Below are 26,659 nucleotides of genomic sequence, written 5' to 3'. Positions count from 1 at the left end.
ATTTCATTTCATTTCATTTCATTTCATTTCATTTCATTTCATTTCATTTCATTTCATTATTTCATTTCATTTCATTTTTCTATTTTTATTCTTTTTCCTTTTTATTTTTACATTCATCCACTATTTTTCCTCCTCTCTGGAGCTCCATCTCAGCCCCGGTTCTGCTCAGGCCACCGGGGTGGAGCTGCTGRGCACCAGCCGGACAGACAGGGTGTCCAAGCTGATCCCAGAGGCTGTTGGTGTCTGTACCTGCTACAAATGCTGGGCACTATGGGCGGACAGGTCCATGTATATGGCTGCCCATGGGTGTGCGTGGAAATATAACATATGTGAAAGTAGGAAATAGGAATATGAAAATAGAAATGCATTATACTTGCATTTGAAGATGTCGGGATTGAATCTAGGGCCYACACATCATCAAAGTCAAGGTCCAAAAGCAAGCCCAAACACTACAGCTAATTTCYGTTCCTGAACCACACCACAACTTGAAGCAGGGATCCAGTGAAACCTGACCTTTCTCCTGCTTCTRTTTTCCCTGGAAAGCACCATCCAGATGGAACAGAAGTGCAGAGGCAAGAGCCCTGTCGTGCCACATGCAGCCACGTTGCTGCTGCCCAAGCAGCATCCAGGTTCCCACTGCCGGATTCCTGAGCGGTTGGAACTAAATGGGGACAGGATTCTTTGAAAAAGGAGAAGAACCAGAATCAACAGAGCTAGAATTAACACAGAGCTGGAATTAACATAGACTTTTTCCTGTGTGGACTGCAAAGCTCTTACTGGAAATATTCTTGTGGAGAAAAATGAAATGAAATGAAATGAAATGAAATGAAATGAAATGAAATGAAATGAAATGAAATCCTATTCTTACCTCCAATGCAGCAGTAGAGAGCAACAGTGATGCTATGTAAAGCAATGCAGTTATGTTGCTGTAGCTGAGAAAAGACCCATGTCCTTTATGGTTTCTGCTTTGGGAGATCCTTTCTCCTCCTGCCAGAGGAGCAGAGCCTGTCCTGTCCTTCAGCCACAGAGGAGCCCTCCCTGAGCAAGCCGGGCCCCAGCCAGCGACCGCACGTCGTTCTCCTTGTTCAGCTCATTCCTCATATGAGTGTCAGGAGGAGACGCCTGTTGACCTGCAAGTTCACCCCGCTCCAAACCTTCACCGAGTTACCTCCAACCCCTTCTGCCAGAGTGGGAGTACCATACATTCCTTGGCACGTGGCCTTCCCAGCGGAGGAATGAAACACATCTGATTTTTCACATTTAATTCAGAGTTCTTGTTGCTGCGGTTGCCATGCAGTTTGTCAGCCAAGCATAATCTCCTGGCAGGAGGAGATAGACAAACAACATAAGCAGGGAATTAATTCACTGTGGTTGTAGCCCTTAAACTTTTGGACTCAAGCAACAGATCATCTTGTCCCATTGCCAGTGAAAATAAGCAAAGTGCAAAAAGCATAACACATTAAGTCCTTCTGCCCATAAAAGCAAAATAAATTACGTGGAGCTACCTCTAATACTAATTACCCTTTTAGCAATAATGTTCAGATTCATAAGTAGATGGAAATCACTGAGGACTAAGAAACTTCAGAGAAGATTTTCACGGCATCAGAGAAATCAGAGTTGGAAACAGACTTGTTGGCTTATCACAGCTGCAGTCAGGCAGCAGTCCAGGCAGAACAGGACTTCAGGAAAGCCGAGTCTCTCCTGGTGGCAGCACAAAGCTCTTTCATCAGATCCTCACTTCTGCATGGTTGTTTTAGGCACTCCTGCAATTTGGAGGTCCTACAAATTCCAGGGTGTCACAGGTGATCTATGGAGGCACCGTTACTGGCAGGAGACATTYTCCTGCTCCCTTTCCCAGGGAGGAATCTAGGGCTTATCTCCAGTCTTCAGCCACTACTGAACAGAAGAGAATGATTTAGTGAGAGAGCAGCGATAAGGAGCACGAGGAGCCCCAAGTCTCTCCACTCGACAACATGACCTGGGCAGAGCTGTGTGCTTTGATGCCAAAGCAATCCAGTCAAGAAAAACCTCTGCAAGAAGGAGAAGTGAACAATATTTTTTTCATGCTGAAAGGCTACAGGGGTTTCTGGCTACCTTGCCACAAAGGTATGTGACGATGTAAACCAGAACTTTAAAAGTCTTGAGGRGGGCCTCTTACGAAGCGATCATAGGTCTCGAAATAACCCACCTGGGAGRAGCTTTTAAAAAGCATTTCAGGTTTTCATCTGTTCAGAGTATAAGGTGGGAGAGAACTCCCTAGATAGGTTTCTTTGCAATGGCTTGTGCACAACAATAGCAGCACTGGATGTATTAAAAAAAAAAAAAAAAAAAAAGGATGCTGGTTATTTATGCAGCTATGGGATTTTGTGCTAATTCCTAAAGAGTCCCAAGTGAAAGTCACAGGCAAACAGGCAAGGGCAGCAGATAGCCCCTAGAGTGAGACACAGATAAAGCAACATGGAATCTAAATAATGTCAGACATGGGTATGTAGGTTAAAAAAACAAACCTTAGTTTATTTAAATGTTCAAAGTACTTGGGAGGGAAAAAGATTACATTGTACTATGGCAATACAGACAGCACATACCATAACAAGCTCATCCATCGCAATGATTTCAGGCTACTCTTCCAGCCTACTAATCCTCCCAGTCACCCTGGTCTTTGGGAAAGGCTCACTGTCGATTTCCCTAGGGAACTCCGTACTACAGAATAATTTTAGTGATAACTTGCTGTCCTGCTTCTCTGTCTCAGACTCAGGAGCACAGCATCATCCTCCCACCAGGGGAGAAAGTCAAAATATATCAAAATGCTCCATGCACTGAGCCCCTCTGTCATGGGTTAAGAGTAGCCTGATGGAACAGSCGATCCGAGGACAAATGACCAGGGTGTCTGCCTTAATCTGATCCCAGATGTGGCTCATCACTGGGATGAGAAGCCTAATGCAGCAGAGACTGTGAGAGATATTATGATGGTTACAAAATGCCATTTCCAGATGCAATTTTTTACTTCAGGTTCTTCTCAATCCAGTCTTTGAAAGGAATAGCTTTGGTGTAGCCACTGTAGAGTTCAAGGCTGCAAGTTTTATCGTAACCCCAGCTCACTAATCCCATCAGGTGCCACCTTAGCTCAGGAGATGCTTTTCCTGGCAAAGGAATGGCTGCAATGCCACCAGTCTCAGCAGGGCAGATGTTAGAAAAGGCTGCGTGGTCCTGCTTGGCACAGAACATGCTGTCAGTGATGCTGACCTGTATCCCGTTATCTTCATACTGTTGCTCACACAACAGTGAGTCCACCATCCGGACAACTCCCATGCGGATTGTGTCATTCTTGTATCCGGGATCTTTAATGTCAGCCAGTACCTTCCAGCCAGTAACCATTATTTTTAAATCCTCTGTGGATGAAGTCAACTCGTGAGAAGATGCCAAGCAAATGGGTTGAACACGACTGCTGATTCTGGCTTTGTCCAAGAGTTTTATGATAGCTATGTCAGAATCAAGCAATATAGGGTCATAATTGGGGTGCACTATGATGGCAGAAATCTGGGGAGGAACCAAAGTAGGAAGAATTGGAGGGTTAATAGTAGTAGAAAATCAGCAATTTCTACAATTTACTTTAGCTTATTTTGCATTCTTCTCCTCCCCACTTTATTCCCAAAACATTCTCTCATCATACAACTCACACAAATGACTGCTTCCAAATCAAAAACATGCAAAGAGATCAAGTATCTTCTCCTAAGGTGTTTTTTATTCTTTTTTTTTTTTTTTTTTTTTTTTTGGTTTGGGTTTCAGGCTGGTTTTTATTGCGTGAAACTCCTCTTAACGAAATGCAATCACTGACATCTTCACCAAAGGGAGGAGTTAAGATGCAGCTCAAGGTTTTTCCACCATTTACTGAAAAGATTTTGCCTGCCATGTTACCTTCAGTCTGCAGAATTAAAATTTGGTGAATGGGGGGAGGACTTTGAATTAAAACGTCTTTTTCATTTTAGGTGTAATATGTGTAAGAAGAAGGTGTAATTTACCTATCTTCTACCCCACATAAAAAAGCAGTAGCAATACACAATGTAATGCTGTGGCCAAACCTCATCACACTTATAAAGAAAGACTGAAAAAATACATATCTTAAGAAAATCAGAAAAAAAAATGCAATTAGGGAAAGAAACAGAAAAGCTGCATAAAAAATAATTGTTTCAAAAAACAATCAAATTAATCATAACTCACTGCATAAAATGTACTGATGAACTCACACATTCCCCATTCAAAAAAAAAAAATTGAAACTTCTGTACTTCAGCCTTTCTGGTTTTAATTCAAACAAATCACTCTGGTGAGCCAGAGGTGCTACTTTTGGAGCTGGAATCAGGTAAAAACTTCTTTTGGGTTTGTGAGTTTCTTTAGAGTTTACTCAGTGTTGGCACTGAGATATGAAATGTATTCACGGTGCCAAACCAGGATCCAGAGCACAAGTGTCTCCCTATAAACAACACTAATCACTATTGACAGTAGCTGGTACCTCTTTCGTTTTTTTTTTTCTAGCAATATCAATCAAGATCTTACAGCTCATGGAATTTCATTTTCTTAGTCATTAATGTTGGGGGGAGCCATGTGAGCTGGACAGTGTAAGAGAAAATTAATGCACAGCAGCTTGTGCCATGACTGTTCAGATACTTGAGTGTCTAGGCATGCATTGCAAAGAACAGTGCACAAACCAGTAGTTCATCCAAAGGATCATCTTTCTCCTCTCACAGGATGAACGTGATCCACGTGTGTCAGTGCTCATCATTTTCTGCTCCACCAGACTTACCCGCAGGTTCTGGATGGTCTTTTCATCTCTGTCATCATCTCTGTAGAACTTCCCCAGGACCACCTTGAGTTCGGCAGTCTTGAGCACGATGGTCTTGCCCAGGTCCGTGACGCAGTGCGCGGCCACCACCACGGTGCGCTCGTTCACCAAGGCCCCGCTGCAGATCAGGATCCACGTCCCCTTCCGCAGGCTGCTCTCCTTCACTCCGTTGGCTGTCCGATAGACAGCTGCTTGCCAGGGCCACCGGGTAGAGGTCACTGCCTTCTGAAGAGTGATGTTTTCTGCTTTTCCACAGACTGGGGAAACAAGAACCAGGAGACAGGTAATGTCTCTTTCTCTTCAAAAAATCTGTCACACTTTCTTGATTCCTGCTTAGGATGTGCCTCAAAAGGACCTAAACTGCAAAGGTTAGCACGAGGCACTGCTTTCCTATCAACCTTTAGCTTTACCTGTGAAATTCTAGTATATATTTTATATAGCTGTAAAAGGCATTCATTTTTCCATTATTATCTGAATTCCTCACTAGTATAGCAAGCTGAGTTTAGCACTCAAGCAGGTGTATTTTCATGACAACCCTTTCAAGCTGAACCAGAATGAGAAAATTATATAAAGAGCTTGAAAGCACACCACGATTCTCGCCTCTACTAAATCACCGTATCCCCAATGAGCAGTGTACTAAAACCCATCTGAGGCAGGCGCAGGGCAGCTACGGGGTCATCTCCTAGAAGTGACCTTGGCACAGCTGCATTCATTCCTATAAGGACAGATTTCTCTTGCAGCAAAACCTTGAAGCAAATGCACATAAATCAACAGCCATCATGAGGAAAATAAAAAGAGAAAGCCATCCTTGCCCTAGGAATGTATTATCCTCGCTTGGATCTGGGCTAAAATTTTCTGTAGTAGGAAAGGTTTACTTCATTTCACAGAGTTGCATCATCTGGTCACATTTTTGAATTTCCCTTAGGACATATTTTTTATTCTGGGTTGCAGTGTTTACAAGCCCATATCCAAAAGGAGTGAGTGAAATATTTTCCTCAATACCTGGGATGATCTCAAAGCAAAATCACAGAATCTCTAAGAATCTGTACAATGTTAGGATCTACCTTCCATGCATTGCTTGATGTCAGTAGTGAGTCATATCAAATTCTGTGATGTTATTATCCTGACTTACTATGTGCATTAGCTCTGCATAATACTTTGTCTGATCTTAGATTTTGCAATATGAGCCTTTCCTTAACAGGGTATATTAAAGGAAGGGTCTTTGTAAAATGCTGACTTTCCATTCTATTGATTAAACCTTGATGCTTTCTTAAGCTGTGTGCCAAACTGTAGAGATGAAAGAAAAATCACAATTGCAGTAAATAAAACAGGAAAACACGAGGCGATAATTGGAAAACATTTTCAAATCACAAGAGAACCCCATTATGCCTCCTGCTCCATAAAAGAAGAGAAAAAACGCTGGCAAATTATAGCGCTGAAAGCTTCATCCCTTTACCACCACCTACAGAAGTTCTGCTGGTAGGTAAAAAGAGCCATATATCTTGCAGGCTTTATGGCTCCTATTTCCCATCTGGAAGCATAGCCAGCCTACGGTGTTAGCACTCCCTAATTATCTAAGATGAATACGCATCCTGTTTCCCCCTCCACCAGGAGATGTGCCCATTTTTTTTTCCCCCGTGGAGACTCACTTGGAATACACACAGGGGCCCTCCCACTCCATTTCCCTGTCTTCAGACAAGTCCTCCTGCTGCTCCCCAGGCGGCGGTAGAAGGGAGAGATGCACTCATACTGCAGCTGAGTGTGCAGGTGCTGGTACCCCAGGGGCAGCTCTCCGAACGGCAGCGCCGGCTTCTTCGTTGGATACAGCTCCAGCTTTTGCTTGCTGAACGCGGATGAGTAAAGTTGATGCAAAGGTGTTTCCCTGTTTCAACACAAAGAGAACACAGGGTAATAATAATAGTAGGACAAAGACGATCCTTACTGTAGATTTATCACCAGCTGTGTTAAACAGCATTTGAAAACACAAGCAGTTAGCTTTCTTGTGAAATTATATACAGAAAATAAAAAGCTTCATGATACTCCCATTTACATTTCTGATATTTTGTTTATTTTTAGGTATATACGTATTTTTGTCTATAACGTATCTATTTGTGTGTGTTTTTGTTTTTCATTTTACAGTTTCTGGATTGTATCCATTGCTTCTGGAGTGTATCCAGTTGCTTCTGAATGTGGAACAGTTCTTGCCATTCACAAAAGGGCTGGGATATAATATTTTTAATAGAGAAATTACACTGGAAGTTGGCATTGCCATAATTACTTCTCCCTGGAGAGGAGTTAGACACATCTTTTCTCTGGTGAACATTTTAATAGGCAGTATTAAAAATCGATTCAGATTAAATCATGTTGATAAAGTTCCTTGACTTAGCAATTAACAGAGATAATTACTTCACCACAGAGATTTCATAATTGCAATAAGCACTAAGCTTCCATTTAGAAATTCCACTGATTAGCTGAAACATGGCACATAATTAAAAAAATAAATACATGCATCAGCCTGGACATGGACCATGAGTTTGGCCACAGTCAAACTTAAATCTTCATCACTTAGAATCATGTGCTGCTTGCATTGAAGCTTAAAATCTCCTATCTCCAGAAAAAAAAAAAAAAAAAACTATTTACATCTGCAAAATTCAGCAGGAAATTAATTTCCTTTGAGATTTCTGGTACTGCCTGCATTCCAACAAGCCCTAAGAATGGATTTTTTCATGTGACAATTCTATTTCTGGTCATAGAGAGACAGAGGCTGTCTCCATCACAGGGTCTGTGAGATGACGTACGACTGCTCAAGGAAGGCAAAGTTACTAAGAATGAGAGCAAGGGCAAGTTCTTCTCATTTTGGACGAGGGATGACAAGTGCTGTGTGTTCACACTCAGACTGTCGGGGTCCAATTCCCTACTTACAAGTGACCTCACATTATCCCATAATCCACACTTTGCCTCTATTCTATTATCCTATAATATTCATTATTATGCTATAATATTGCAATACTGCTTCAAGAGACAAAAACAGTTCACAAATACGAGATGTCATCACGGTGCTACAAAGGCAGGGACATATATTTGCTCCTATGCAGCAGGTTGAAGCAGTCTGAAACATTTAGCACAAAAAGACCTACTTTCAAAAAGAATGGAGAAATTTAAAGAAAAAATAAACCTCCTGATAGCTACTAAAATCTCCTGATGGTCTCCTAGGGCCATCTCTAAGATCCTAAGCCACAGAGAGCTGGAGAGTAGGAGAGTATTTGGGGGAAGTTGGGGGAAGCTTATGTTGTTTCTAAAGTGCTCTCTAGGCATCTGCTACTGGCCATTGCTGGAGACAGGATGGAGTTTGAGCTGGACCTTTATTCTGACCTGGAATGCCTGTTCCTAAGCCCAAATCTCCGAGGTGAGTTATTGCACTGAATCTAAAAATAAACGAATCCTACACTGCAAAAGGACATTGAAATGAGAAATAATTACTTGGACAAAATGAGCCTGAACATTTCAGCATAAGTAGAAAGATTCAGACTGGGCTCATTTCAGGACACCAGCAAAAGGGCACAGACAGCCACGGTCTGCGGGTTCATCCCTTCCACCTTTCCACCCTCCTCCTCCTCTCCTTCCTCCTCTCCTCCATCCCAAACAAAACTTTATATCAATTGTATGCATTGCTTTGGACAGTGAAACCTAACGGGTGCAGATTACCCCGTGCTGTCCCCTCTCACTGCTTCACCAAGATGCCATGTTTCCTTATGTGAAACCCCATCCCTCGCCCACGGCCTTTTCCTGAGCGGCTCCCGCCGGGCTGTGCCACTCTCCAGCACCCCCGCAGTCCTCGGCACCTCCCCAGGTGTGCTCGGCTCCTTGGCCCACACTCCATCCCGCCTCCCGCCCGGCTGCTCTCACCGCTCCGGCCTCGCRGAGCTCCTGCCGCGCGGGAACGGCTGCGTGTCCGGCTCAGGCAGGAGAGGGAAAAGCAATCACGGTTGTTCTGAAARCTGTAGTCGAGATAGGGCATTCTCACCTTGACTGAACCTGCATTGGAAGCACTTTCTGTCTCACCAGGTCAGAGATCTTTGGCTCTCTGCAGGCTAGAAAAAATACAAGGTTGCACAGTCCTTTTCCACATTCAGAGCTCAAATCTTACGGTTCATATACCTTTCCACCCTTTCCTGTGGCTAGCAACAGTGCATTGGATTAAGGAAAAAGGGAGACAGTTATATACATTAAATAATAAAGATAGGTCATAAAGCCCAAAACTTCAGAAAAAAATGCTTGTCTGCAGACCTCTAGATCTATCCCAACCCTRAAAGCAACTGAGAGCCTCCTGTATTGGGCACTTTCAGCCACGGAGGAAGATTTCACTGTCAGGGTCTGAATGCTACGTTTATACTACGGCAACTGACAGTTTTTGCAAAAAAAGAAAAGAAATGACACATAAAATATTCAATGTCTATCTCTCTAGGGACACAAAGCAGACCCCAGGCATACAGAGAAAGGCAGCAGGGCATCACAGACTTTTGCAAGCCTGTTGGGTTGTGGCCTCTTTAGGAGGAATATGCCAAAATGATAGAAAGGAGATCCAGGATTTCTCACTTTGCATATTACATTTATTTTAAGAGGRGGATAAAATACCCAGCTGTATCAGTTCACAAGATTTTGCCAGGTCTCTTTCCTGCTGCACACAGGGGAAGAAAAGGAATCTGGCAGGACGGATTTCATCTGTATGCCTGAGCACTCATGTTCTGTGGATTTAACAGTGTCTAGATCTTTGTGATCACTGTATATGTTAACCTTTATGTCACTATCAAASTTAACATCAATAGAAATGCTTTCCCCAAATGGAGATGATTACGTGGCTTCAGGGAGAGAGTACTTCCATCTAAAAGAACCAAATAAAGCAAATTCCCCAGGGGACAGATAAATTTCCTTGTATCATCATTACTTCGGTTAACAACAAAATCTATTAAAGCATGTCTCAAAAAATTGCTTCGGGAAAACGGGTTTGGCAGATCCCCAGCCCCAATTCCTTTGCCCATTCAGGGCTCCAGACATGCTTTCAGTAGCCCCAGGTCAACAGCATAATTCCCTTTCCAGCAAAGCACTTAAAGATGTGTTTCAGCGTTTTGATGAATACAGACAGCTTAAGCACCTCCTCAAGTGATTTTTTTCAATCATACCTTCCAGGATGCAATCTGCAAGCCTGGCCTTACAAGCCTTTACACTTGCGCCTGGGCCCATCAACTTAAAAGGACCGTGAGAGGAGAAGTGGCCCCTGTGACAGCAAGTCTGATGAGACAATTATTTCCTTCTATTTCAGTTCCCCGCTGATCTTCTTTGATTTTGATCTTGCACTGTTTTGATCCTAACATGAGAGTAATAAAGGTCTAGGGAAAAATTCCTCTCTGTGTTTAAAGATGAAAACATCTGCTGGAATTGGGCTGAGTTTAGCAGCCAGTGAGAGCTGGCAAACTACCAAGCTCATGATCAGGTGGCAATCAGAGGGTCTACTCTTAGGAAAACTGATTGTTTGGCCAAGGTGAAAATTACATAAAATCCCGTAAAAATACAACAGTTTTTATGAGTTCTTGGAAAAAAAAAAAAAAAAAAGATTGTAAACTACCTTTGATGCAGATAGGCTGTTTCCCTGACCATTCTCCATTGTCTTGGCAGGTCCTCTGTTCATTCCCACTAAGAACATACGAGTTGTTACAAAAGAAAGCAATGACTGTGCCAATTTTTGCATAGCGTCCATTCAAGAGCCCAGTGTCTTCTACCACTCTTCTGTAGCCATTGAGTGGGCCCCCAGGATCTGAGCAGTTTTTTTCATCTAGAACTAATGATAGGGGGAGAAAAAAATAGCAACCATTTTATCAAGTTCACAGCATCATTTTGACCTATCAGATTGCTTGATATTACATGCAGATGTTATTACACAATCTACACTTCATTAAGGATGCCTTTTTAAGATCCAACTGGGATTTCAGTCTTAGAAAAGACCAAGTACTAAAGGAGCAACAGTAATCGAGGTATCTGCCTATAAGAAGCACTTTTGTCCTTGCTGAAAGTGTAAGACTCTCAAATTGTTAAAAACTGCCTCAAATATTTTCCAGATAAAACTCTGAAAAAGAAGCTTGACTTTACATGATGTTAATGTTCTATTAACTTACACAGGGCTACCTCATGTGCCCAAAAGAATGCCCTTGTAATATCTGCAGGGAACTGGGAACTGGCCCTTGGCATCTCTTTACTATTTCTGTACTTTAAATACTTCACCAGTTGGATAATAAAAATGGATTACTTAATTCTAATTTTATGTTTGGTTGCATTTTAGTTTCTTGACATTGAGGGATCTCAATAACCCAGGGAAATACTGGAATTTAAAGAGAACATATATATATATATTTGTACTGATACTAAAATTTTAATATGGAAAGCTTATTCACATGAGGTTTTGCCCATAAAGCCTCTTCTTCCTCCTTCCCAGTAATTTTCTCTTTTTTACTTGTTACTTTTTTCTCAATAAATTTAAACTTGTGGCCTAAATCTAGGTGACAGCTTCCCTAAGTAATGCTAATAAATGCTTTTCCCTTTCTTTTTCCACCCTCTGCTCTTTGCATCTCAAAGCTGAAAAAGGTGCATTTTTTTCCTTTGGACTCCATCTCTTAGCTGCCTGGCCRGGCTGGCAGCACAATGCAATTCCATTTCCTTGCCCTGTCTGACATCTCAGTGCACAATACCCAGGAACATCTAAGTCAGGTGTCGGTGCTGTTCCATGTATCAAGGCCTGAGAAGACTCAGAGATGGATCAACTGGCCAGAAATTACCTCTTTATGTGATTGCTTCAGACTTGCCTGCCTACGGAGCCTCAGTTCCCAATGGCACTTTCATAAAGCCAACCACTTAAACACTTGCTTAGGCCCCTGTGAAAGCAACCCAGCAAGAGAGCCTCAGCACGGCTCAGCACGTCCCCATGTTCTCGTGTTCCCAGGGGAAGCCCAGCTCAGCACGGCTGGGCTTCCCAGAGCTAACCCAGCAGCACGTTTCAATGGAGAGCACAGGCCCTTAATACTGAGTACCTAACTCAGGGAAGCACCTAACCACTGCTTTCCTTAASAGCACGGCATTGCAGCACATGCAGGAGGTTACCTATGTGCATTTACATGCTTGTGCATGTGGGATTCACACTCAGTAAAGAAGGAGACCTGAGGTTTCTCACAATCAGGAGGGAGGGAGGAGCAGAGTTTCTTTCTCCCCCTCACCCCACAGGCTCTCGCTTGCAAACCACGGGTGACTGATAACTTATCAGCTGCAGAACTAAGGGAATCACCCACCATCTAATGCTGGGCCTGCATCCTGCTTTCTGTGCAGATACCCAGCTTAGACACATCACCTGATGAACACAACGTATGTTTCCAAATGTACCTACACTTGACCAAGTAAATCTACATACTAAACCTTTAAAAGGCACTCTCTTATTTCATTCTGTGCAAATCAGTAACTTCAGAAATAATTACCTATTCCCTAAATTCAGTGCTATGACTTCTCTGGTGGATTAACATAAAAGAAGCCATTTGGGAAGGAAAGATCCATTATATCACATAGCATTTCAGTAATAGCCAAGTCTAGATACAGATTTTTAGCCAATGACATCATGCAGCAGGGATTTTAGCACAAACCTGTATTACATTTATTGCAACTGGAGACTCCCTCTCTAGACAGAGCATGCCTTGTGCTTGCTCTTTCAGATGCCCTTATAGACAGCTGTTTCATGACCCTGCCCTAAAAGTTCCCATTGCTTGCCATAACATCCGGTGAGAGCACTTTTCCAAATGATAAAAAKAATTTTGGAATCTGGAAATAAAATCATGCAATACGAAACAACTAAGGAGAAATTAAAAGTCTCTTTGAAGGGTTGAAGGAGTTTGTGATTTCACAGCTGAATGTGTGTGAACCTACATGATCTACTGCAGGCTACAAGCTTGCAAAGCAAGAGTAGAAGCATTGCTCTCTTAAAAATTTYGCTTTAGGATGGGAATCCTGTTGTAATAGGAGCAAAGTCCTCATACAGTAGGTCCCTTAATCCCCTCCACAGAGTGCACTAGACTGCTGCAGAGAAGGTATCAGAGACACAGCGTTAATGGAAGCAGCTTCACTGATGCATAAAGGCCCCTTTTTGGGTTTGGTCCTAGAAATATTCAGTCTAAGGAGAACGTATGAGGTCTTTGGGAAAATTCTTTTTCAGTTGCCTGATGTTTCTGTCAGATCTTTAAATAAGCAAGTCCTGCAGGCTTGGGCTCCAGGAAAACACAAATAAAATCGCTACGGCTTCTTAAAGACAGGAAGACAAAAGAACATCATGTTAAGCCTGGAGCCACCAAATTTCAAGTGACATTTGGATATTCCTGGTTTAATGCAAATACAACAGCTGCAACATTTGATAAGAATCAAAACTTAAAGTGACCTTACCACATTCAGGATGGTGTGTTGACCAGCTCCCATCAAGCTGACAGTAGGCAACACGGCTGCCTTTTAAGCTGAAACCTGCGTTGCACTTGAAGTAAACCTGGGCCCCGTATTTAAAGTCATCTCCTTCCACAATACCATGAGCAGGAGCACCTGGAGTCCTACACATCACCACTGACAGTTCAGATATTTCAAAAAGATCCACTTTATTACAAAAACAGGACTGTGTTAGGATGATTCTTTACTTAGAACATTGAAAATTCGATTAAAACGGGCACAGAAGTCAAAAGTACAAGAGGCCAATATTTAGAAAACTGTTTAKACTTCCATTCTACACACACACATACACTCACTTTACAACATATAACTAGATCCATTCGATTCCACGTCATCACTCTGATGTGTGAAGTGATTAAGTGCATAAGTATTTGCAGCATTAGGATTCCCTTTTCCTCAGAATATTAAAATCTGAAGGACTCTCCATCTTTAAAGGSGTTTTGAATGAACTACCGTGCTTGGTCTACACAAAAATTAGTTCCTTAAAACCTTTATATTGAAATTCTTTCCAATTCCTCCAATTTTACATGCATTTTCAGATGACTTCCCTGATATACTAAAGCATCATTATTTATGTACATCAAACATTATCAGAACACCATTAAAAAGGAACTTTGACATTTATCAAACAGTTATATTTACCCTTTCGCCAGGATCTGCTCTACTGGGAAAATACTGAAAGAGAATGGAGCGTTTGACTTCTGCAACTAATATGAGTTTAAACATCCTAAGTAAGACTTCTCTGACAACATCAACCCAGCCATCCTAAATCAGATAAAAGGCCCATCTGGCACAGAGCCCCGTGTTCAACATGTGCAAAGAGCAGATGCTTAAGAAAGAACATAAAAATAGAGCAAGCACATTTCCTGGTGTATTCTGCCTCATTCAGCAGCCTACAATGCTGTCTTGGGTAACTGACCTACGGTGCAATCTTTGGGTAAAACATACTTTGACTTTTTGTTTTTTTCCTACATGAATTTGTCTCCATACTTGGTGTTCACAATATCGTGTGGCAATGAGTTCCACAGACTAAGTGTTGGGTGAAAACTACATCTTTAGTTCATTTTTCAGTCTTCCATCCGAAGGGTTCCATTGCACTGAGGTCCCACTTGCTGTGTTCAGATCATCATGCCATGCTCACCTTCCCCAGGTCCCTCTCAGACCAAACTATGACATGCAGTAGCTGCATCAGGACAAGCAGTGGCAGCTTTTAGTATCAACACGGAACTCCATCCCGGTCTCTCTCTGGCTTTGCCTTTCCATTCCCTGGGCACAACTGCACGGGAAGGGATTCAGCACAAGATTTATCTATGTACGAGTTCTTTCACTCGGGAGCTGTGCTACTCTATCAAAGGCAGATGAATACTACAGAGATCGTGCCTGCTTTACGCTTTCCTAATGCGACTTCTCTTTCTCTTTTGCCTTGTAGCTACTGGATCTACACACACAAGGAACTAACGTACAGCCAAATTTTGATCCTTTCACTCCCCGCAGAAAAACCTCCCTAAGGCTCTGCAGCCCTTACTCCGAGTACACATGAATGCCTCTATTTACACAGAGCGCAGGCCATCCAATTATCCACATAAGGAGGAGATTCTCAAGGGAGGAGCAGGCCTAACGTAGAAGCATTCACAAGAACAAGGCTCCGCTGCAATTCCCCTCATTTTGCAGATTACTACAGGCATCAAACAATGAGTTGGCAGAATCATTTGTGCACTAGTAAGCACAAGCCTTGAAAAGGAAATCTCTAACATTTGAGAGTTAGAGAGGGGCCTGGACTTACTACTACAAATCAAAACACATCCAGTTAAGGGAGCTCAACATTTCCTCTTGGCTGCAAGCGTTCTGCATCAGCAAAAGGATAGTGCTACAAGAATCAACCAAATTCCTTCACAGAACATGATGTTTTCTCATGTCAAACACATCTACACATATATCTACACATATATATACCTGCATATGTATATACCCACACATACAAATGAAAAGAAAATAACGGAGCATAGATTTTTGAGATATTGCAAATTCTCAAAACATGTTTCCCCTGTCATGATCTCTGCTTTCTCAAGCACTCSCTCTTATCTTCCTTTCAACTTCAATTTCTTTCATTTCTATTTCTCCCTTTCAATACAAGTCACACTCTACTTGCCAAATGAAAGAAAAAGGGTAGAAACATCTGTGGACCACTCAGAGTCCTTTTTCTCCTAAATATAGGTTTTCTGTATCACTTGTGGATCAGCTCTGCAGGATGTTTTGGTGCTTTTGGTGCTAGGCTCATCCTCAGAAAATCTTCACCAAGTTACACTTATTTTCTTCTCTTCCCACAGACTAGAGGTGTTTGATCTTGTCCAGGACTCCTAAACACATGCAAATTCAATGCCCGTTGCATTTGCAATAGTTTCTGGGCTTTCTTTAGCTTCTCTGTGTCAGCACGACCTAAGATAAATTCAGTATTTTGTGCAAAGACTCTTTTAGTAATGGGACAGTGGACTGGAGCAGAGATCATGAGATCATCTCATCAAAGCTGTGCAGCTGTAGCCATGGGTTCGTTACTTCACTTGCTGAAGCTATCAGATGGGAACACCCTTCTGCCCTCTGGGATGCCACAAGCAATAGCTCCTATCTCCTAAAGCCACAATCCAAAAACGGGGTGTTGTGTATTTCTCATTCATACCTAGGTCTGCCCTTGCCCCTTAGTTACACAACCTTGCCCTAAAATTCAACAATATGAGTTGACCCAATTCTCTTCAGTCTCTAGGCTTTGTTAGAGATCTGCTATCATGTCCAGTTCCCTTGCTTAGATGGGATGGTGCTGATCCTGGCTCTATGGAGTATCTTTGAGGATCAGTCTTCTGCTTGACCCAGCTCCCACAGCTCACACTTGACACTCCCTGGCCCATGTCCACAACCAGCCCCCTGCATCTTGCCTCCTACCAGCTTCCAGCTACTTCTGCTGCAACCCATCGCTTCTGGGCCATTGGTGACACTGATCTGGTCCCTGTGGAACTACTGATTCCTGCCTGCAACTTTAACTTCCTACCTTAAAATTTTGTGTCTTAAATGCTTGCAGTTTGTGGTTTGCACTGAGTTTGAGCATAGCATTACCTGTCAATAGCAAAACAAGAGAAGAGAGAGCAGGAAACTCTGTGTCGACAAGCCAGGGGAGGAATTTCTCACTGACTTAGCAGAGGTTAAAGCAGGAACTGGAATCTATAGCTCTTATCCTACTTAAAGGCCTGATAAGCATTGCTCTGGTGTCAGCACAATGTCTTCTGAACAGCAGCCACTGCCCAGCTTTCATAAGGTTAATACCTTACCTTTCCTCCCGTGCACTTTGCAAGGCAGACAGAGGCAGAAGCCAGGCAGGGAGCCTCAGAGTTATCCAAATAATAACTACAAAATATACCATGAACACACTAAGACTCCAAACCATAAGGTTTGGGGCAACTCTGACTGACTGGAACTAGAAGAGTGTCAGGGATTATTTCAGGCTGCAGTGCTCAGCCCCAGCGCCTTTCTGTCTACACCCAGGAGACCAGAGCCTCCAGGAATCCACAAATGGGCTGTGTGGCTGCAAAACTTCACCATGAGGAATCGAAGCAAACAGTGTTTGAGCAACCCAAGGGCACCYCAACCCAAAGAGTCTGTGTCTCTTGCCAGGGCTGTCATCAAACCTACGGAGTCCATGCTGAATCTGGGGGCTAATGACAGAGAGTGGCCAGCTAGAGGACAGACTAGGAGCTCAGACTGCTCACCCTGGCTAGGCAAAAGCCAAAAAGTGCCACAGCAGGCAAGCTAAAACCAGGGAGGATCCAGCAAAGTATTTAAAGAAAGACAAAGAGATATGTCCAGGCAGGACAAAATTAAGTACGGGAAAATTCTTACTGAACAAGGGCTAGCAAAGTCTCCTTGACAAATATTTGAAATATAAAGATGAATGCAAGTGGAAAAGATATAAGCCCTCTGCACTTGAAAACTGCAAATTCAACTTGAAAAACACTAGAACAAATACTGGAGAGAACAAGCCTGCATGATGAGGCCCCCTGTGAGCTAAGCATTTTTTTCAGTTTGAATTTTCCTATATTTGCTACACAATGTTGCTCATGGAAAATTGCAAAATTAACATACCTAGGCATGCAGGTAACCCTCATCACTTCAGTGTCTGAGCCAAGCACTGGCCTCATACAGCTCTGTACAGGCCACAAGAGACAAAAGGAGCAAGCCCAAAACGAGGTGGCTACAGGCACCTCTAGCAGAAACACTGATGGGTGACAGCCTCCTTATTAGAGAAAGAAGAAAAACCAGAGCTGCCTCAAGTGTCTGTTACACAAACCCGCAGATCCTCAATAAAACTTATGACTCTTCTTGCCTCATATCTTGCTGTCTTGTAAAACAAAAGAAAAATATTTCTGTCCCATATGAAACATAAAAATGGCTCCTCACTTCACATATAACTTTCTGCGAGAGAGAAAAACTAGAATAGATGAACAGTTAAGTTCCTGAATTTTTAAGAAAAAAATGTTCCATTATTAATAAAACTGTACAGATTGCTCTCCTTTTTCAATTATATGTAGGAGACATTCCTCAGATCTGAATTATCTGCCATTTAGAAATAGTTTTCATGCTCCTTTTATCACCAGTGAGATAAATTAGATGATCTCCTGAGCTGCACTTTTCTATCTTCAACGTCCTTCAAATCCTGCCTGATGGAATTATCATTGCTCTTGTCCCAGGGTCCCTTCATTAAATTAATACCATTTTTTTTTCTTCAGTCTTCCTCTCACCCAGTTCTCTGTTAAATAATATATACCTCTCACACATATCATACGTAATCTCTAAATTCTGCATATCCTGTTCAATAATATATCATATGCCTGAAATAAATCTCATTTCTCACTGGTGATACTAAGGCAAGGTCTGCATTTTCATTTTGTCCCCCTGATGTCTTATGGGGTGCAAGAGCTTGTCACTCTATTCTTATTTGTTCTTAATTGGTTTGGAGGATTTTTTAATACTGCTGCTGCCAAAGAAACTGATTGTGTTGCAAAGTCCCAAGTCACAGCTTGGCTTTCAGGCTGACCTGTGCTAATGCGTGTAGCACATTTTGACTACCTAGTGGCTTTGGGGAGAATTTTTCTCTTCTCTTGCGATATTGCTTTCACATAAGGCACACTGGCAGGCTCAGCGGAGGCCGAACGCTGGAAACTGCACTTGGTGGTGAGCAGGGGAGCAGAGAAGCTGCTGCTGCTGCTGCTGTGGCCCTGCTGTGCAGGTCCTGCAGCCCTGCTAGGGATGCCAGCATCCTAGTCGAAACGGTCCTAACATGTCAGAGGGAACCGCACAAAGATCCGATGGGAATTCCAGTGAACATCCTCAGAAACCACTGCCATCAAGCAGAACTCAGACATCTGGTCAGAAGAAACTCTAAATGATACTTTTTGTCCTGGAAATGGTACCGTGACAAAGAAGCCACAGCAGCCRGGGAGCCAGAGCAGGGCTGCTCAGGAGCCTCGGAGCCAGGGTTTGGGATCCGGAGCTTGGGGGCCTCCTGGCTCCGCAGCAGTCTGCCTGGCCGGCTGCTCTGGAGCCAGGGAGCCTGGAAGCCCCGGGAATCACAGCTCCAGGCGCTGCTGCTAGAGGGAGTGGGACGGGCGGACTCTGTAGAAGTGCAAGAGATCCTTCTCCCGACTAAGAAAACAAAAGAAAGGCAGGGCGATGCCAGCAGAAAACATCAAATTTTCTGAAAAGTGAATTCTGAAAAATGAATTGTCACTAGGCAAGCACTCTAACAGAAACTCCCAAGCAATGGTAGCTGCATGCACTTCATGCAGTTGCTGCCTACAGCCAGCCCTGCTAGAGYCAACAGTGGTAAATCCCGTCAGGCTTGACTTCTAAGCCCCTGAGTTGCTCAAACTCCATTTTTTCTTTTTGGCTTAACTTTTACTTCCAGGACACAGCTGATTAGGTGACTACCGGAATGTAGTCTACAACAGTTCTTAAAGTTTATAAGCTCTGTATTTCCAAGGTCTTTATTAAATGAGTCTCTATGTATATTTTACCACTGGGGAAGCTGTAACACTGAGACATTAAGTGATTTACCTGAAGCCAGGCAGGGAGTCAGTGGGAGAGTCAGGAACAGAACCGTTATCTCCTGATATTCTTAGTAAGTTTACACGTGGCTACCCCAGCTTTGCTCAGGAAGCAGCACTAAATACTGACACCATCATGCAATCCTACACAACGCTCACAGCAACAGAGTTCTGCACTAAGGTGATAAAGCCATATGGGAAGAGAGAGTTTAGCATCCCCAAATGCAAAACACAGGGGCTAAGGCAGGGACCAACTGTGAGCAGCTTGGCGGGTACTGGTCTTTTGGACCCTATGGTGGAAAGCTTTCCAGATTTCCGACTCACAGAACTTGTCATTCTCACTCTCAACGGGGCTCATTCTCAGTCCTGCCCTGTGAGGCCCTGCGCATCTCCGGCCCTGTTCATTCGCATYCGCAGGGCGAGGACGTTCCCGGTTCTCCCCTGGTTTGCTGGCAGAACAGAACTGATGTGGGGGAGGACTCAGATGGCTCCCGAGACACAGGCCTGCTGCAGCTTGGCATAGCAGCCCAGAGACAGTTAATGCCTAACACATAAACCCACAGAGACTAACTTTAGCCAAAAGCATAAGGACATTTGCTGTCAAAATGTTTTTGGAACGGTTCCATCCTCAAGGAGGAAATGAGGTGAGGGATTTTGGGAAGCCATGGCTCAGTGTGCTTCGGAAGATTGCTTTGCTATCACTTCCCTTAAGCATTGAGCAGGGCTTTTAAGTGAGACTGCAGCAAAGGATCTGATGAAAAAGCCMACCATCACCTGCCATGCAGAGGCCTTTTGGCTCTGCCCCTCTCCCCACCTCTCTGAGCCTGTCAGACCTTGATGCTTCAGCTCCCAGGACAGGCAGGAGCTCCAGCTCCAGCCTGGTGCTTCAGGAGTTCCTAAGTGCTCGGCATCCCGCCCGGGATGCGGCTCTCAGGATCAACGCTCAGCTCCAGCACTCATTAAKAAACAGCAGCAACCACTGCAGAGACGGCACCGTAGGGACATKAACCTTCTTGCCACCACCTTCCTGGCCTGCCCAACCTGCGGGCGCTGGAGAGCAGTGCCGGCTGGCAAGCCACACACCGACACCAAGCCCAGCCGTCCCCACGCACACCTAGCAAGAACCGGGTGTGAAGCAGAGCSAGCAGGCCCGGCGAGGTGGCTGCAGCTTTGCAAGGTGGGAATCTGTCCTCCCTGCAGCAGGAACAGGCTGCTGCGAGCTGAGCCACGCTGGGCGACAGGCCGTCTCGGTCCCTGTGGCCGCGCCGTGTCTGAGGGGTCTGGAGATGGCCAACTCGCCTGCTTGTCGTCCTGCTTGCACTTCAGAGCACTCCTTGGACTCTCTTATTTTTCCCCCCATTTTTTGCAGCTGTCAGGATCTGTGTCTTAGGTGAAAAAAAAAAAAAAAGAGCATAACTGTATTTTTTGCAATCAGAAAGTAAAAGGGAGTAAACAAAGAAAACCAAGAATGTTAAGGATTTGGGCTGAAAATGATTTTTTTTTAAAAAAAACACTCTCCAAGCCTGGGGAAAAAAAAAAAAAAAAAGAAGAAGAGTGCAAAAACTGTACAGGAAAAGGCAAGGAAACTGCTATGCCAGAGAGCTGTTGCAAGTGATGGCAGTTTCTGGAATAGGAAGCTTTCCTGCTCCCCCACAGGCAGGAGCCTCCGCAGGGCTCCGAGGGCAGCAGCCTCCGCATGGCGGAGCGCGGGCGGCTSCTCCTGCGCCGGGCACCCCGCAGCGAGGCTCACACACAGCCAGCTCCACAGGGCTGCCCCCGGCGCGGTGGTCTCCGCTGCTAAAGGAGCAAGCCAGCGCCGACACGTCCTTGAGGAGCTTTTGTTTCCAAGGCAAGTCCTGGAAAAGCCCCAAGAGGATTGTTGCAGGCATTGCGGTGGCTGCCATTCAGGTTGCCAGTCAGTGGGGATTTTGGATCAATTCTCTGCCCTCATGCACCTGCTTTGAAGGCTTCAGTGTGTCCCATGACACCTTCTCCCATCTCTATGTCCAGCTCCAGCCACATTTCACGCAGAAATACTGGGACAGACAATTCACCACACAGATGTCTGGCCTTGCTCTGTCCCTCTAAAAGACTTCTCCAAGCTCAAAAGCTCCCTTCATTGCTGCACTCTGCCAGTCCTCCCATTAATCCTGGAAATGCCAAAGGAAACCCTAACACCAACAGCTGATCAGCTAACTCCAAGTACCACAGAGAGCAGCTTCCCAGTTCTGCTTCCTGGGCCTCTCCGCTTGCGCAGTGGTTCCACCCACTAGGAATAATGACACGAAACTATGATGTGATCCCGACTGAAAGCAAAATCTTTTCATTCCTTTCCAGCCAATTGCAATTCACCCCTGATGTTTTCCAGCTCCCTGCTTCTGTGAATGAGACAGTATCCATGTGAAAATATGCTTGGATCACCCACTGTGACTTATTCATCCGGAGGCAATTTGGAGGTTGTTGCTTACAATTAGCCACTTGATCTTTATCAGCATTGTTCTTCACCCTCAGAAAGCTGTGTCTCTGGATACAACCTTTCCGGTATTTGGATGGCCTATTTAATTACACAACTGGACCTGTTCGTGCAGGGGGTGTTTAGCAGAGTGAAATCCCAACAATCCTCAGCATATACTTGCTCTATCATCAGCAAGAGCTAATAACCAGACCTCCTTGAAAACCATCACAGTGTCACTGCTCAGAGAGAAGAGTGTAGGGCAGCAGAGAAGCTGACGTGCTCGTTGCTGTGCCAGMTCACAAAGGAGACTAAATCACTTTGGTAATGGTTTCATTTTGGCAATGTCAGCTCTCCAGATAGGCACAGACCGGCCTCAACAAGGCCAGCAAGAGACTCCCTGAAGAAAGGCATGTTGCTTTGAGACCACGTTTGTAAACGTGTGTTAAATGCAGCAGGAAAACATCACTTAATGATACAGATTCACTGCAGTGTAGCTGACAGAACGGTTCATTCAGCCCTCTGCAGTCCTCTGAGCTGGATTTGAGATAGAAAGGAAGATCTGGCATTGCCTCTTTAAGAGGAAGAGATCAAAATTACCGAGCGCTGAGATGAGAGTATAGGGAAAAAGAAAATGAAGGCAACTGAAAGCAGGAGAGTACTAAGGAAGCGGCAGGGCAATTTGGTTGGCCGTGAAAAGCAGTTGTGCAGCTCTTGGAGAAATCAAAGAGGAGTATGGGAGCCATACGGGAGAGCAAGCGGGAGACTGCCTGACCATTTGTGTCGTCGTTTCCACCGCCTGCAGCGATTCTGCTCTGGCAGCTTTTTGCATCCGCTGCAAGACAGAGAAACCCTGCCCCACCAGCCRAGCAGAGGGGAGTGTGTAAGGGACCCGGCCTCAGAGATGGGGTGCAAAACCAAGGAGCAACAAAGCCCTGGAAGGAGCTTTGGARAAGTCTGGGGTGGGAGGGACTGCCTGGAAGGCAGCTTGAGCTGAGCCTTGAGCCTCCTGCCACACTGATCCACCTTTCCACAYGGCAAGTCACACCAGGGAGGAATTTATGGAGGCTTCCATTTTTCAGGCATGTTATCAGATGGAGGAAAATGTCCAGATTTGTTTTGGGGTGGGGAAAGTGGAGATTTCCTGCAAATTAATTTAATGTGCTTTAGAAATACATCACCCTTCCTAGGACCAGCCCATCCTTGAATGGATTGTATTAAGCAAAAGAAAACATCAGACTCAGATCGTAGCAATACCTGCATCTGTGCTCTGGGCAAAACACAACATTTTTTACCAGATATTTTTCCTTTTCTGAGGAACWAAAAATCTGTCTAGTTACTAGACAGAATCGAGAAATTCAGCAAAGGGCTAAGTGGAGACCAGAGAGGGGTTGTGCTCTCCTTCAGCCTTGCTGTAAGCAACACTTACTGCAGTTTCAAATCACTACAGAAACATTATGAGATCAATCCACTGCTAAACGGTGCTCTAGCCCAATCCTACAGTCGTACTGACAGAGTAGAAGGAAATACTGGTCCTAGGGACCAGTTTTCTGCAGCCTGATGCACAAGCAGCAGTGGCTCAGTGGTCGCTTCAGATGAAATTCAGAGAGCAATTTCTGTCCTCAGCCATCAACCTCACCCTTCTCCTAGCTGTTCCTGCCCTCCTACAGGGACATCTTGACTGTTTGTGCAGCAGATGCTCAACATGTTTAATTGATAGCTCTGTGAATTCACACAACCCTAACGTATTAGATTACCTTAAAACACCAGGCATGTTTAGTGGTTCAGCACTGCTATGTAAACAGCTATGGTATCCTTTTAACCAAGGGAGAAACCTCAAAGAAGGGCACTGAATGGAGATCTGGGAGCAGAAATCTTTACCACCCTCTCAAGCTAAGCCTTTGAACCCAGGAACTAGGAGCTAAGCCCAGGTCTTCCCCTTAAACACACGATTCTCCTGGGAAGGAAGATACTGCAMTGGGAGGCAACACGCATAATGCAGGACCAATATCCTGCCAACAGCACAAGTGTCTGATCAGCTCAGGAGAATGGGAGGGAATAATTATCCCAGGAGAACAAGAGGGAATAATTATCCCACCAGAACRAAAGGCTGAAGGTGAAATTTTTAAATCCATCTCCTGAGGCCTGCAGGGCTATCATCTTAGGCAGCTATGCAGAGACRTATGGGCCAATAAAGCTTCCTGTTCCACCACACAGGCCACGACTTCCATGCAGGATTACCTCCATCTATCTATAACTAACTGCCCTCCTCAGCAGCCTGGCCCATAAAGAGCAGCTTAACTGAGTACCAGTGCTCAAGACCAAGCAACTGTGCTCTAGGAGGGACTCCTAGGGAGGTTCTGGAGAACAAATAACCCCTGAGGGTATCTTCATTCTACAGCATTGCCATACAGCAAGCTAAAGAGTGATGCAGGTTTGGACTTTAGCCTGTAACCTCTAGCGGGTCCCCTCAGCCCGAGAACTGCTCCATCCCAGTTAAAGGGTTTTGCTGGTGTGTGGGTGCAAAGGCAGGGGAACATCGTATTGTCACCGTGGAATAAAAGGCCGTTATTAGCCTCTACATCTTAGCAGCCCCAGGTATGTGTGTTTTGGCAGCTGGAATCGGGCATTCTGTTACACCTCAGCTCCCCCTCCTAACCTATGGATAAAACTGCCTAACCTATGGCAAGCACCAACAGCTGGGCTCACTTCTACAGCAGGGAATGGCCAGGTGTGGGAGACTTCACATATCTTCTCCCCGCCCAGATGTCAGTTAGTCCGCTATGGGGGAGGGCATCCCTAGAACCAGTCCAGAGCGGAAGGGAGCTGAGATCTGCCGTGGGGAAGAGCCTGGAAACTCTTTTCAGAAGGCTCCGGGCTCCTGGTGAGGCCAGCACCAACATCAAAGGCTACAGCCAGGACACAGCCTACACAGCTCGCCCGGCCGGATTAGTCCCTTCATCATGATGCAGAACAAACCCTTCTCCCTTGGCAAACAGAAGTGAGAAAGAGAATGGAAATGGAAATGGGATCTGCGCCCTCAATTCCYCATTCAGCACGAGATCCCCTTATTTGCGTAGGAGCTCCACTTTGCCTGGCTTTGTTGGAAATAAAGGTAGCAGGAAGTTTCGGGGCAGCAGGAGGTCAAGGTCCTCGCTGCGAGGCCAGCAGGCCCTGGGAGGGCTCCGGAGAGGGAACGGCCTGTCCCGGAGCACCGGGCGAGCGTTTGCCGGGGGCACCGGGAGCCCATCCCGCCCCAGGCGCGTGTCCAGYGGGAGCGCTCGGCACGGGCACTCCGGAGAGGGCCTTTCCGAGGCCRAGGGGAAGGGGCGAGCACCACGACCAGGCCACCCGTCACCCTCCACTCCCGTCTTTGGAGGAAGGTGCCGCTCTGCTTCAGGGCACCGCAGGACAGCAGAACAAGATGATCTGATTTTTGTTCCTCCTTACGCCTCTGCTTGAGGGATTATTTGCATTGCAGCCCAGAGAGGCGACGCAGAAAAGCTGGAGTCTGATCTCAGTCGTGCGAGCATGGCTTGCTGGAAGGTGCATGCAGCTACACTGCAAATCCATGCACATCAGACGGAAATCCCATTACCTCCGCCAGGAATTAGGTTTCCCTGCTTACTGTATCATCATAACAAAGCATGCTTATATGTAAAAGGTATTTGTTACTGATCTATGGGATTTGTCTTACAAGAGAAGAAGGAAACATCCTCGCTCTATTGGTTAGAAATTGTTTAGTGATTTCATACAAAAAACTCATTTAAGACAAGCACTACAGAAAAGTCAGCCATATCTAGATTAAGCAATTCTCATATTTAAACATAACTGACTTAATTATTAACAGCTGTTAGAAAGACATGCATCTGCATTTCACTTTGTGCTACTGAAGCCTTTAAATGACTATGTTAGTCCCTCAAATTGTAAACAAAAAGGCAATTTCTTGACTGCCTTAGCAGAAGAGAAAAGAGAGCACAGGTTATAATTTGTGCCTTTAATCATTTTATTAATAGTGCAAATTGCAACTGACAGAGCAATTAGTGTTGAATTAGTGTTGCTCCAGCCAAGCATCTTGACCAATGTTGATCATCTTRTTAAATGTAGTTTAAAATTTAGTTTAACACAGGAAAAAAAAATAGGTTCCTTGAGGTTTATCCCATTAAGGTGATTTCCCTAATTCCTACTCTGATTCCCACAGTTCAACATTGTTAAAACTAGATTTGGCAACAGACAAAAGCAGGCAGCTGCACCGGGATGGTGAGGAACATCAACTTTTCTGATTCTGTCCTAAAGTGTCCACAGGTGAACTTGTGGCCTCACTTATTTGGCCTCAATTTATTCCTCTTTGAGATAATCCCACCATCTCCACTCTTCTAAATATGCCTTTTTGACTTCTCTAGCCAAAGCCATCACATCTCTCTGAGTACCTTCTGTTGCACCACCTTAAATCTTTTATATCCACTTAACATTGCAGTGCTCTGCGTTTATTCTCTCTGATGCCTATTTTTCATCAACATAAATCCACCGACTTTAATGGGATTACACCTGACTGGCTCCAAGAAAACCAGCTTGAAAGAATCAGCCCCACAGTGTTACAAACCCATATTCAATATCCTAAAAGTAACTACGCTGCAAATGTCTTACAAAGAAATTAAATTACTGCCCGTGGCTCCCCTCAGCACATGACAGCAAAGGCTGCACGCCCTGACACACAGAAAGCTTCTCAGTATGAGGTGATCTCCCTCTCACATTTA

The 26,659-nt window shown here is 44.6% G+C and overlaps 2 protein-coding genes across 2 annotated transcripts in view; both read right to left on the bottom strand.

Annotated features, from left to right (window-relative positions):
• The window catches only part of SLC1A2 (solute carrier family 1 member 2), an 86,375-nt gene extending 85,190 nt beyond the window's left edge, over positions 1 to 1,185 (bottom strand). The window contains exon 1 of the mRNA XM_026034759.1: positions 1,169 to 1,185. The gene's annotated coding sequence lies outside the window, so the exon portion shown is untranslated. The remainder of the gene's footprint in view (positions 1 to 1,168) is intronic.
• Positions 1,186 to 2,489: 1,304 nt separating this feature from the next.
• Positions 2,490 to 26,659, bottom strand: part of PAMR1 (peptidase domain containing associated with muscle regeneration 1) — a 51,132-nt gene continuing 26,962 nt past the window's right edge. The window contains exons 7-12 of the mRNA XM_026034792.1: positions 13,308 to 13,508; positions 10,462 to 10,674; positions 8,863 to 8,929; positions 6,488 to 6,720; positions 4,800 to 5,095; positions 2,490 to 3,537 (exon numbers count right to left, since the gene is read on the bottom strand). Coding sequence (XP_025890577.1) covers positions 3,001 to 3,537; positions 4,800 to 5,095; positions 6,488 to 6,720; positions 8,863 to 8,929; positions 10,462 to 10,674; positions 13,308 to 13,508 — 1,547 coding nt within the window. The 3' untranslated portion in view covers positions 2,490 to 3,000. The remainder of the gene's footprint in view (positions 3,538 to 4,799; positions 5,096 to 6,487; positions 6,721 to 8,862; positions 8,930 to 10,461; positions 10,675 to 13,307; positions 13,509 to 26,659) is intronic.

Source organism: Nothoprocta perdicaria, unplaced genomic scaffold (genome assembly GCF_003342845.1).
Source record: "Nothoprocta perdicaria isolate Ctin4 unplaced genomic scaffold, notPer1 scaffold_15, whole genome shotgun sequence".
NCBI classification, from domain to species: domain Eukaryota; kingdom Metazoa; phylum Chordata; class Aves; order Tinamiformes; family Tinamidae; genus Nothoprocta; species Nothoprocta perdicaria.
Note: the sequence above shows the minus strand (reverse complement) of the source record. Positions and strands in the feature narration are given on the sequence as shown.